Source organism: Anomaloglossus baeobatrachus, chromosome 6 (assembly GCF_048569485.1).
Source record: "Anomaloglossus baeobatrachus isolate aAnoBae1 chromosome 6, aAnoBae1.hap1, whole genome shotgun sequence".
Lineage (NCBI taxonomy): Eukaryota > Metazoa > Chordata > Amphibia > Anura > Aromobatidae > Anomaloglossus > Anomaloglossus baeobatrachus.
Window position 1 is genome coordinate 421,186,218 of NC_134358.1, and position 12,331 is coordinate 421,198,548.

General features: G+C 49.6%; 1 protein-coding gene across 4 annotated transcripts in view; it reads right to left on the reverse strand.

The window, feature by feature from the left end:
• The window catches only part of EZH2 (enhancer of zeste 2 polycomb repressive complex 2 subunit), a 152,916-nt gene that overhangs the window by 34,238 nt on the left and 106,347 nt on the right, over window positions 1-12,331 (reverse strand). For all 4 annotated transcript variants that reach the window (XM_075315162.1, XM_075315160.1, XM_075315161.1 and 1 more), the window contains 2 exons: window positions 12,186-12,281; window positions 1,863-1,944 (listed from right to left, as the gene is read on the reverse strand). In XM_075315162.1, coding sequence (XP_075171277.1) covers window positions 1,863-1,944; window positions 12,186-12,281 — 178 coding nt within the window. The remainder of the gene's footprint in view (window positions 1-1,862; window positions 1,945-12,185; window positions 12,282-12,331) is intronic.

Here is a 12,331-nt window from a genome sequence, read left to right on the forward strand (position 1 = left end):
GCATCGATCACCCAGCTCCAGCCAATGGCCAGTGCTACAGCAGCACTGATCAGGGCTGGATTTCAATGTTCCAGCCATTTTCAATGGCTGGAACATTACAGTGGCTGTAATTGGCTGAGCGGCGTTCGTCAGCCAATCACAGCCTCTGTAGGTTCGGGGAGGAGGCACCACCCCTCCTGAGGTCAGGCAGAGGTCCCCTCCTTCCCGAATCTACCGTTTAAGTAAACAAATTTCACTCCCCGGTGCTCCGGGACCGCGATTTCGCCATGACGTACTGAGTACGTCATGGGTCGTTTAGCACCATGTCACCATGACGTACTCAGTACGTCAAAGGTCGTTAAGGGGTTAATTGAGCAAAATGTAAAAAAAAAAAAAATTAAAAAGTTTGATATTTTCCACTCTTAAACACTAGGGGGAGCAGCTGCTGAAATCCTACTGTAGAAACAGCTCCCATTACAGCTGCAGTAAATTGGGCAGAATCTGCTCTCCTGTGTGTGATGTCACCTCCCCCATCCAACCTGGGTGTTTCCAAAAGGATAAGGGGAATGAGGTTTAGGGACACAGTGTAGAGCCATTTTGTTGGTGACCGCAAATGTCTAAGGACAGCTACATAGTGATCTCCACATAACGCTCTGTACACCCCAGTCCAGCAATGCACTGCTGCATGAACGCCCACCCGCAATGTTCTGCCACACGGACGCACATAGTTCGTTAGAGCACCCAACATGAGGGTGGCGGAGCCAGTGTGTGTATATACCATGTACTGTGTGTATAAACTATATACCGTGTGTATATACTGTGTGTGACCGAGCAGCATGAGGAGGCGGAGCCAGCGTGTATATACTAGATACCATGTACTGTGTGTATATACACTATATACTGTGTGTATATACTATATACCATGTGTACAGTGTGTATATACTGTGTGTGTGACCGAGCAGCATGAGGGTGCAATGCTCTGCATGCACGCATGCCCACAATGCTCTGCCACACGCACATCCGCATGCAATGCTCTGCATGCATGCAATGCTCTGCATGTACGCACGCCCACGCAATGCTCTGCCACACGCACGCCATGCTCTGCCACACGCACGCCCACGCAATGCTCTGCCACACGCATGCCAACGCAATGCTCTGCCACACGCACGCTGCGGCAAGGAGGGAGGGGGGAGGGGGGGAAAAAAGAGCGTGGATGTGTCATTGGAGACGGTAGCATCGGCGGCAGGGGGAGGGGTGCCGCCGGTACACTACTCACACAGGCCGAGAGGTGAGAGTCCGGGGGGGTGTCATTGGAGACGGTAGCATCGGCGGCGAGGAGAGGGGTGACGGTACACTACTCACACAGGACGACAGTTGACAGGCCAGGGGGAGAGCGGGGGTCTTCGGGGCACCGCCGGTACACTACTCACACAGGCCAAACGGGTGACAGGGGGAAAAATGCAGCACACAGCATAACCGCTATGTGCCCAACAAAGATGGCGCTGATCTCCTCCCTCTGCTGTGATCTGAACAGCCCAGGGGGCGTCCAGCTCCCTGCAGCAGTGACATTATATCACCATTCGAGCCAGTCTCAGGGATCACTGCTCATGCCCTAGGTCAGTACTAGCTCCCCGCAGAAGTGACATATCACCCCTATAGCCAGTCCCGGAGCTCACTGCTCATGCCCTAGATTAGTGATGTGTGCAGGTCACATAACATCACTGCTGCACCCAAACTTTGAGAACTGGGAGCCAGTGCTGGGCCTAGGAAGGGTTTAGCGCCTGCGGAGGGGTTTTTCCTTTTCTAAACAGTGACGTTATAAAACACAATGTAACAATCTAACAAATGATCCTTTACAGGAGGATGGTAGATATTACACTTACCATTGTTCAAGTTAAAGAGGAAGCTGCACATGTATTTATCATACACTTTCCCTCTCCGATCTGCTTCATCCTGAGATATGATCTGAGAACACAGTACACCAGTTATTCACCAGAATATACACCAGCCATTGAGTTGAGAGGGTTTGTTTTTTAATTTCTTAGGCTTTATAACTGTTTTAGACATAAAGGCCCTGCTATGTCACTGAATAATTAGTTTAATCCAACCATCTTATTAAATATGTACCCAGTTCATAAAAATAATATTAAGATTTCTCAATGTATTTAGGGCACAGTCCCACAATGCAGTTGCCGCATGCACCCACAGGACACGTCCACCCGTAGAGTGGAATAAGCAGACACGTTGTACAACCACCGATTTGTTACAGGCAGACTTGTTATCCGCCCCTGCTGCTGGGTGTCTATAGCTGCATACAGTAGCCACTCTGTGAGACTGTACCTTTAAATTATGTTTGTGAAACATTCCAATGGGTGAAGCTTCAGAGTACAAATCATTTATCATCCCCTCTCTCTTAACACTGACCTGATAAGATTTTCAGCCCATGGTATATCGATTAGGAATATGTGGCATATTAGTAACTCTGGTGCACACTACACAGGGAGGAAATGTTATGCTCAAACAGACCTTCCTCTCCCCCTCAGTGAGCAACCCCTATATACACAAGTGCTTCTCAATAAATTAGAAAATCTTTAAAAAGTTAATTTATTTCAGCAATTCAATACAAAAAGAGAAACACGTATTATATAGAGTCATTACACACAGTGATCTATTTCAAGTGTTTATTTCTGTTAATGTTGATTATGGCTTACAGCCAAAGAAAACTCAAAAGTCATCTCAGAAAATTAGACCTAATTACCACAAAACACCTGCAAAGGCTTCCTAAGTGTTTAAAATGGTCCCTTAGTCTGGTTCAGTAGACTACACAATCATGGGGAAGACTACTGTCTTGACAGATGTCCAGAAGGCAGTCATTGACACACTCCACAAGGAGGGTAAGCCACTAAAGGTCATTGCTAAAGAGGTTGGCTGTTCACAGAGTGCTGTATCCAAGCATATTGATGGAAAGTTGAGTGAAAAGAAAAAAAAAGTGTGGTAGAAAAAAGTGCACAAGCAACCGGGATAACAGCCTTGATAGGATTGTTAAGAAAAGGCCATTCAAAAATTTGGGGGAGATTCACAAGGAGTGGAGTGCTGCTGGAGTCAGTGCTTCAAGAGCCACCACACACAGACATATCCAGGACATCGGCTACAACTGTCACATTCCTTGTGTCAAGCCACTCATGACCAATAGACAACGCCAGAAGCGTCTTACCTGGGCCAAGGAGAAAAAGAACTGGACTGTTGCTCAGTGGTCCAAGGTGTTGTTTTCAGATGAAAGTAAATTTTGCATTTCATTTGGAAATCAAGGTCCCAGAGTCTGGAGGAAGAGTGGAGAAGCCACAATCCAAGCTGCTTGAGGTCTAGTGTGAAGTTTCCACAATCAGTGATGGTTTGGGGAGCCATGTCATCTGCTGGTTTAGGTCTACTGTGTTTTATCAAAGCCAAAGTCAACGTAGCCGTCTACCAGGAAATTTTACAGCACTTCATGCTTCCCTCTGGAGACAAGCATTTTGGAGATGGAAATTTTATTTTCCATCATGGCTTGGCACCTGTCCACACTGCTAAAGTACCAATACCTGGTTTAATAACCACAGTATCACTGTGCTTGATTGGCCAGCAAACTCACCTGACCTAAACCCTATAGAGAATTTACAGGGTATTGTCAAGAGGACGATGAGAGACACCAGACCAAACAATATGATGAGCTGAAGACTGCTATCAAAGCAACCTGGGCTTCCATAACACCGCAGCAGTGCCACAGGCTGATCGCCTCCATGCCACGCCACAATGATGCAGTACCTTTTTTTTCGGTCCATAAGACCAGGGCTGTGGAGTCGGTAAGCCAAACCTTCGACTCCGACTCCGACTCCTCAAATTCTCTTGCACCGACTCAGACTCCGGCTCCGACTCCGACTCAGACTCCGGCTCCTACATATATTGCTTAGTTAGGTGAAAAATTTATTGTAGTACATGAATATGTGTATGTGAACATCAGACATTTAATAATTTTTATGATACGATAATCAAGATATTTGGATAGAACATAAAATATATTTATTGGAATACAACTTTAGAACACAAAAAACTGTAATAAATTGTAAATATGTAATACACTATGTAATATACAGTAGATTACATATATATCTTGTGTGTGTATATACACTGTGTGTATATATATATATATATATATATATATATATATATATGTGTATATATATATATATATATATATATATATATATATATATATATATATATATATATATATATATATATATATATATATATATATATTACATATTTACAATTTATTAGTTTTTTGTGTTCTAAAGTTGTATTCCAATAAATATTTTATGTTCTATCCAAATATCTTGATTATTGTATCATAAAAACAATTAAATGTCTGATGTTCACATTGTACTACAATAAATTTTTCACTTAAATATAAGCATTATACTAAATGTTATTATTTAGTAAAATATTCAGCACATTCTGCATTGCACTCCTGTCCCCAATTTATTATATATTTTAGGAGTCGGAGTCGGTGCATTTTATACCGACTCCGACTCCACCAAAATGAGCTCCGACTCCGACTCCACGACTCCGACTCCGACTCCACAGCCCTGCATAAGACGCACTTTTTTCCTCCCAAATGTTGGGGGAAAGTTGGGGGTGTGTCTTATGGTCTGACTGTGGCTGCGGGGAATGAGGGTGCTGCGGTGGAGCGGGTCATCGGGGGCACGAGCAGGCTGTAGCAGCCTGCCGTGACCACGTGGGCCCGCTCATTTAATATGGACGCCCATCCTCCCGCCCATCTCTCAGCGGTGAAGTTGGCGCTGACAGGTGGGCAGGAGGATGGGCAGGGATAAACAGTCGGCCCGCATGATCACCCCTGGCAACTGCAGCCTGGAGTGATCATGTGCGGCTGTATTCACTGCCCCCCGCGCATCATCATCAGTGCAGGGGGCAGTGAATCAGTACAGATTACTCACCGTTCCCCTGCAGCATCGCTCCTCCTCCCGTCTGTCCGGTCAGCTGACTTGCGTGACTAGCGGCGCGCACAGCGATGACGTCATCGCTGTGCGCACGTGTCCACACGCAGCCACCGGCACAGACCACCGGAGGACATCGCAATGCTGCAGGGGGACGGCTGCATTCAGCGGTGCTGCCGCTGACAGACGGTAAGAGGAGCGGTGCTGCAGAGAGTGAGGTGAGGGGAGTATGAACATTTATTTTTTTTATGTGCCACAGGATGCGGCCATACACCAGGATGAGAGCATATAGCAGGATAGGGGTATATTATGAGCAGCATGGGGAGTATATGAGCAGGATGAGGGTATATAGCAGGCTGGGGAGTATATGAGCAGGATGAGGGTATATAGCAGGCTGGGGAGTATATGAGCAGGATGAGGGTATATAGCAGGCTGGGGAGTATATGAGCAGGACAAGGGTATATAGCAGGCTGGGGAGTATATGAGCAGGATCAGGGTATATAGCAGGCTGGGGAGTATATGAGCAGGATGAGGGTATATAGCAGGCTGGGGAGTATATGAGCAGCATGGGGAGTATATGAGCAGGATGAGGGCATATAGCATGATAGGGGTATATTATGAGCAGGCTGGGGAGTATATAGCAGGCTGGGGAGTATATGAGCAGGCTGGGGAGTATATGAGCAGGCTGGGGAGTATATGAGAAGGCTGGGGAGTATGAGCAGGATATTACCCCATAACAGTGTCAGCAGCAGATCCTCGCCCCATAAGTGTGTCATGACCACATTTTTTGCTTAAAATTTTATTTTTCTATTTTCCTCCTCTAAAACCAGGGTGCGTCTTATAGTCCGAAAAATACGGTAATTCATGCAAAACGAGCCCCGACCAAGTATTGAAGGCATTTACTGTACATACTTTTCAGTAGGCCAACATTTCAGAGATTAAAATCATTTTTTCAGTTGATCTTATATAATATTCTTATTTTCTGAAATAATGACATTTGGGTTTTCATTGGCTGTAAGCCATAATCATCAACATTAACAGAAATAAACACTTGAAATAGATCACCCTGTAATGACTCTATATAATAAAGAGAATTTTGTTTACTTACCGTAAATTCTTTTTCTTATAGTTCCGTATTGGGAGACCCAGACCATGGGTGTTTAGCTTCTGCCTCCGCAGGACACACAAAGTACTACACTTAAAAGTGTAGCTCCTCCCTCTGAGCTTATACACCCCCTGGTGAGCCAGACCCAGCCAGTTTAGTGCAAAAGCTGAAGGAGAATAGCCACCCACAAGTAGAACAGAGCAAGAGCCGGAACAACCGGAGACTCTGTCCACGACAACAGCCGGTGATAACACGCGGAACAAGAAATTGCCAACAGGCAACAGGGAGGGTGCTGGGTCTCCCAATACGGAACTATAAGAAAAAGAATTTACGGTAAGTAAACAAAATTCTCTTTTTCTTTATCGTTTCTTTGGGAGACTCAGACCATGGGACGTTCCAAAGCAGTCCCTGGGTGGGAATAAACAGAAAAACTAAGAAGTAGGCAGAACCTAACTTCACAAATGGGCGACAGCCGCCTGAAGGATGCGCCTGCCCAAGCTCGCATCTGCCGAAGCATGAGCATGCACTTGGTAGTGCTTCGAGAAGATATGCAGGCTAGTCCAAGTGGCAGCCTGACAGACTTGTTGAGCCGTAGCCTGGTGCCTAAAAGCCCAAGAGGCACCGACAGCTCTGGTCGAGTGTGCCTTGATCCCCGGCGGGGGAGGCACCTGAGTACTCTGGTAGGCGTCCGAAATGGTCTATCTAATCCAACGGGCTAAGGTCAGCTTAGAAGCAGGGAGGCCCTTGCGCCGACCTGTGGTTAGCACAAAAAGAGAGGTGCACCGTCTAAGCGCAGCGGTGCGAGACACATAGATCCGGAGAGCACGCACCAGATCTAGAGTATGCAGCGCTTTTTCAAAGCGATGCACAGGGGCCGGACAGAAGGAAGGTAGGGTAATGTCCTGGTTAAGGTGGAAGGGAGAGACCACCTTAGGAAGAAAGTCCGGAGTCGGACGGAGAACCACCTTGTCTTGATGAAAAACTAAAAAAGGTGACTCCGAGGAGAGCGCAGCCAAATCAGAGACTCTCCTGAGAGAAGTTATGGCAACCAGAAAGACCACTTTCTGAGAAAGACGATACAAAGAAACCTCCCTAAGAGGCTCAAAAGGGGGTTTCTGCAATACTGTGAGGACCAAGTTAAGGTCCCAGGGATCCAAGGGCCGCCGATAAGGCGGAGTGATGTGAGACGCGCCTTGTATGAAGGTGCGGACCTGAGCCAGCCGAGCGAGACGCCGCTGGAACAGCACTGATAGAGCTGAGACTTGTCCCTTGAGAGAGTTGAGGGACAGTCCTAGCTGCAGACCGGACTGTAGAAAAGACAGAAGGGTCGGCAAAGAGAATGGCCAAGGAGAATGGCCGGTAGAGCGACACCAGGACAGGAACATTTTCCAAGTCCTGTGATAGATCTTAGCGGAGGAAGACTTACGGGCCCGAGTCATAGTGGAGATGACTTCAGGAGGAATACCAGAAGCCGTCAAAATCCAGGACTCAAGAGCCACGCCGTCAATTTGAGAGCCGCAGAATTAGGGCGGAAAAACGGACCTTGCGAGAGTAGGTCTGGACGGTCCGGGAGATGCCACGGCATCTCTACGGACAGTTGGAGCAGGTCCGGATACAAAGCTCGCCTGGGCCAGTCCGGTGCAATGAGGATGACTCGACGGCCCTCCATTCTGATCTTGCGCAGGACTCTGGGCAAGAGAGCTAGAGGGGGAAACACGTAGGACAGACGAAACTGGGACCAGTCTTGAACCAGAGCGTCCGCGGCGAAGGCCTGAGGATCGTGGGAGCGAGCCACGTAAACAGGAACTTTGTTGTTGTGACGGGATGCCATTAGGTCCACGTCCGGAGTGCCCCATTTGCGGCAGATTGACTGAAACACTGCCGGGTGCAGGGACCACTCGCCACCGTCCACGCTTTGACGGCTGAGATAATCTGCCTCCCAGTTTTCCACGCCTGGGATGTGGACTGCGGATATGGTGGACTTGGAGTCCTCCGCCCATTGAAGAATGCGTTGTACCTCCATCATTGCCAGGCGGCTGCGTGTCCCGCCTTGGTGATTGATGTAGGCAACCGCTGTCGCGTTGTCTGACTGGACTCGAATGTGCCTGCCCGCCAACAGGTGGTGAAAAGCTAGGAGAGCTAGAAGCACGGCTCTGGTTTCCAGCACATTGATTGAAAGGGCTGACTCGGACGGAGTCCAAGTGCCCTGCGCTCTGTGGTGGAGACATACCGCTCCCTAGCCAGATAGACTGGCATCCGTGGTGAGAATCACCCAGGACGGGGCCAGGAAGGAGCGCCCTTGGGACAGGGAGAGGGGCCGAAGCCACCACTGAAGAGAGCTCCTGGTCCGTGGCGACAGAGCCACTAACCTGTGTAAGGAGGAAGGCCGCTTGCCCCAACAGCGGAGAATGTCCAGCTGCAGGGGGCGCAGATGGAACTGGGCAAAGGGAACAGCCTCCATGGACGCCACCATTTGACCCAGCACCTGCATCAGACGCCTGAGGGTATAACGGCGGGGCCTCAGCAGAGAGCGCACCGCTAGCTGGAGTGACTGCTGTTTGATTAAGGGCAACTTCACAAGTGCCGGCAAAGTCTCGAACTGCATCCCTAGGTACGTGAGACTCTGGGTCGGAGTCAGAGTGGATTTGGGAAGATTGACAAGCCACCCGAATTGGGCTAGAGTGGCGAGAGTGAGCGAGACACTCCGCTGACAATCTGCGCTGGATGGAGCCTTGACTAGAAGGTCATCCAGGTAAGGGAGCACTGCCAACCCCTGGAGGTGCAGAACCGCAATCACTGCTGCCATGACCTTGGTGAATACCCGAGGGGCCGTGGCTAACCCAAAGGGGAAAGCCACGAATTGGAAATGATCCTCTCCTATTGCAAAACGTAACCAACGCTGTTGTGAAACTGCAATTGGCACATGTAGATAGGCATCTCTGATGTCGATGGACGCCAGGAAATCCTCTTGGGTCATTGAGGCAATGACTGATCGCAGAGACTCCATACGAAAATGCCGCACCCGAACATGCTTGTTGAGAAGCTTGAGATCCAGGATGGGCCGGAAGGTACAGTCCTTTTTTGGGAACTAGGAAGAGGTTTGAGTAAAAACCTCTGACCCGTTCCCGAGCGGGAACTGGTACAATTACTCAGTTTGCCTGCAAGGATGCCACGGCCTGTGACAAGGCGGCGGCCTTGGAGCAGGGGGGAGTTGAGAGAAAAAATCTGTTTGGCGGGCTGGAAGAGAATTCTATCCTGTAGCCGTGAGATATGATATCTCTCACCTACTGATCGGAGCTACCAAGCGTCGCCAAAGTGGGAGAGCCTGCCACCGACTAAGGACGTTGCTGGAGCGGGCAGAGAGTCACGAGGAGGCTGCCTTAGTGGCAGAACCTCCTGCGGTCTTCTGCGGACGCGCTTTTGGGCGCCAGTTGGATTTCTGGTCCTTAGCTGAGTTAGCGGACGAGGCGGAGGGCTTAGAGGACGACCAGTTGGAGGAACGAAAGGAACGAAACCTCGACTGATTCCTACCCTGGGCGGGTTTCCTGGTCTTGGTTTGTGGCATGGACGTACTCTTCCCGCCAGTAGCTTCTTTAATAATTTCATCCAGCTGTTCACCGAACAGCCGGGAACCAGCAAAGGGGAGCCCAGCAAGGAACTTCTTTGAAGAAGCATCAGCCTTCCACTCTCGAAGCCACAAGATCCTGCGGATAACGAGGGAATTAGCCGAAGCCACCGCAGTGCGGTGAGAAGCCTCTAGCATGGCAGACATGGCATAAGATGAAAAAGCTGAAGCTTGAGAAGTTAAGGCAACCATCTCAGGAATAGATTCCTTGGTGAGGGAATGCATCTCCTCTAGAGAAGCAGAGATGGCTTTGAGAGCCCACACTGCTGCAAAAGTCGGGGAAAACGCGGCCCCCGCCGCTTCATACACAGGTTTGGCCAGAAGGTCAATCGGACGGTCAGTGGAATCCTTAAGTGAGGTGCCGTCAGCCACCGACACAACGGTCTGGGCTGAGAGCCTAGACACCGGGGGATCTACCTTTGGAGAGTGAGACCACTCCTTGACCATCTCAGGTGGAAAGGGAAAACGGTCATCAGAACCACGCTTTGGAAAGCGTTTGTCAGGACAGGCCCTGGGTTTGGTCACAGCGCTCTGAAAACTGGAGTGGTTAAAGAACACACTCTTTACTCTCTTAGGCGAGGTAAACTGGTGCTTTTCTGCCAGAGAGGGTTGCTCCTCTGATACTGGCGGATTGAGATCCAGTACAGAATTAATAGAAGCAATCAAGTCACTAAGCTCTGAGTCACCCTCGGAAAGATCGATGGGGTACATGGAGTTAGCGTCCGAACACCCCGTAAGGGCATCCTCCTCATCTTGCGACTCAGCTCTTGAATCAGAGCCAAGGGAGGAGGAGGGGGAGTAAACCCTGCGCCTTCTCTTAGGAGGACGGGGTCTGGGACCTGATGATGAATCCTCTGTGAGCTCCGATGGACGGAGGTCAGAGGATAGGGATCCTAAAGAACCCTTAGCAAGAGCATTAGAGGCACCCTGTGAGGAGGGCTGATGCATATTCATCAAAGTCCTGGACAAAAGTCCCATGGACTCAGCAAAAGACTGGGATATAGACCTAGAGAAGGACTCTACCCAGGCCGGGGGTTCAGCCACAGGTGCAGAGGCAGCCGGAGAGACCACTGGGGGTGAGACTCTAGGCTGTGGCACCGCCAAGTTAGAGCAGACATCACAATGTGGATAGGTGCTCGGCTCAGGCAGCAGGAGCTTACATGCAGCGCATACAGTATAAAGCTTTGGAGCCTTGCTCCTCGTGTGAGACATGCTGCTGGAGTGGGGGCTCTGCAAGAGAATGAACCCCAGGGAGAATATACAGAGGTCCACAACCAGAGACCGGCTGTGGCTTACCAGACCGCTGGAAGCGGTGTTGTGTGCCCTCCAGATCCCGAAGCCCGGACCCCCAATGCACAGCACCTCAGCAGGGATGCAGAGTGCAGAAAGGCCCAGCGCAGAGTGAACTCTGCCTAAGAAAATGGCCGCCAGAGCGAAGAGAGGGGGCGGGACTTGGGGGCGTTCCTGTAGGAGAGCAGGAACTGGAGGGCAATAGAGACCTGCAGGGGAGGAGACCCGTCCCAGCAGTGGGGAGTGTCCATCCCCTGTGCAGGACGGCCGCCGGGAGGAGCCGTGCCTGTCCCTCTGCATGAGTGACATGCGAGGGTAGTTAACAGAAACTAGGCCTCCGGCAAAGCCGGGGCCTAAATTTAAGCGGCGAGGCCGACGCGCAGGCACCATCGGCGCGGTTCTCGGGCGAAGGCTAGAGAACCCGCCGGAAATGCCAAAATAAATACATTCAGCATACTCTCCCCATACAATAAAGAACAGGGACCCCCAACACATAAACGTCTCAGGTACTTAGCTGCTGAGACGCAGGGCCAGGTCCCTGGGGATGAGTGCTCCGGTCCAGCAGAATCCTCAAGGGGCTGTGGATGGAGACCGTGCTGGCTCCCACTTCAAGGCAGAGCCCAGGAGGGATGGTGAAGGAGCACGGCATGTAAGGCTCCAGCCTTGGAAATCAACCTTACAACACCGCCGACACAGTGGGGTGAGAAGGGACATGCCGGGGGTCCAGACGTGGACCCGCACTTCTTCAATCTCTTCCAAAGAAAAAAATCATGAGAATGCATGTGTGGATGTATGCCTCCTGAACACAAAGCGATAAACTGGCTGGGTCTGGCTCACCAGGGGGTGTATAAGGTCAGAGGGAGGAGCTACACTTTTAAGTGTAGTACTTTGTGTGTCCTCCGGAGGCAGAAGCTAAACACCCATGGTCTGGGTCTCCCAAAGGAACGATAAAGAAATATGTATTTCCCTTTTGGTATAGAATTACTGAAACCTTTTGATGATCTTCTAATTTATTAAGATACACTTGTAACTGCTCATTACGAGTACCCGAGCATGGTAGTGTTTGCTTATCACTAGTGGTTTGTTCTAATCCCTCTCTACACATGCATGCTCAGCCTAGTTGAATGTGCATGTCCTATCTACAAGGTGTATTATCCTATCAACACTAATTTGCGAATATTTCTTAACATACCTCTCCACAGTACTCTGAGATGAACTCATTCTTCTGTACAGGATCTTTGATGAAGATTCCCCATCCAGCCACATCAGAAGGCGCCAAAAGCAAATGCTAAGAAAACAAAATATCTTAAGTTGCTACAGAGTAAACGGTTCAACAGA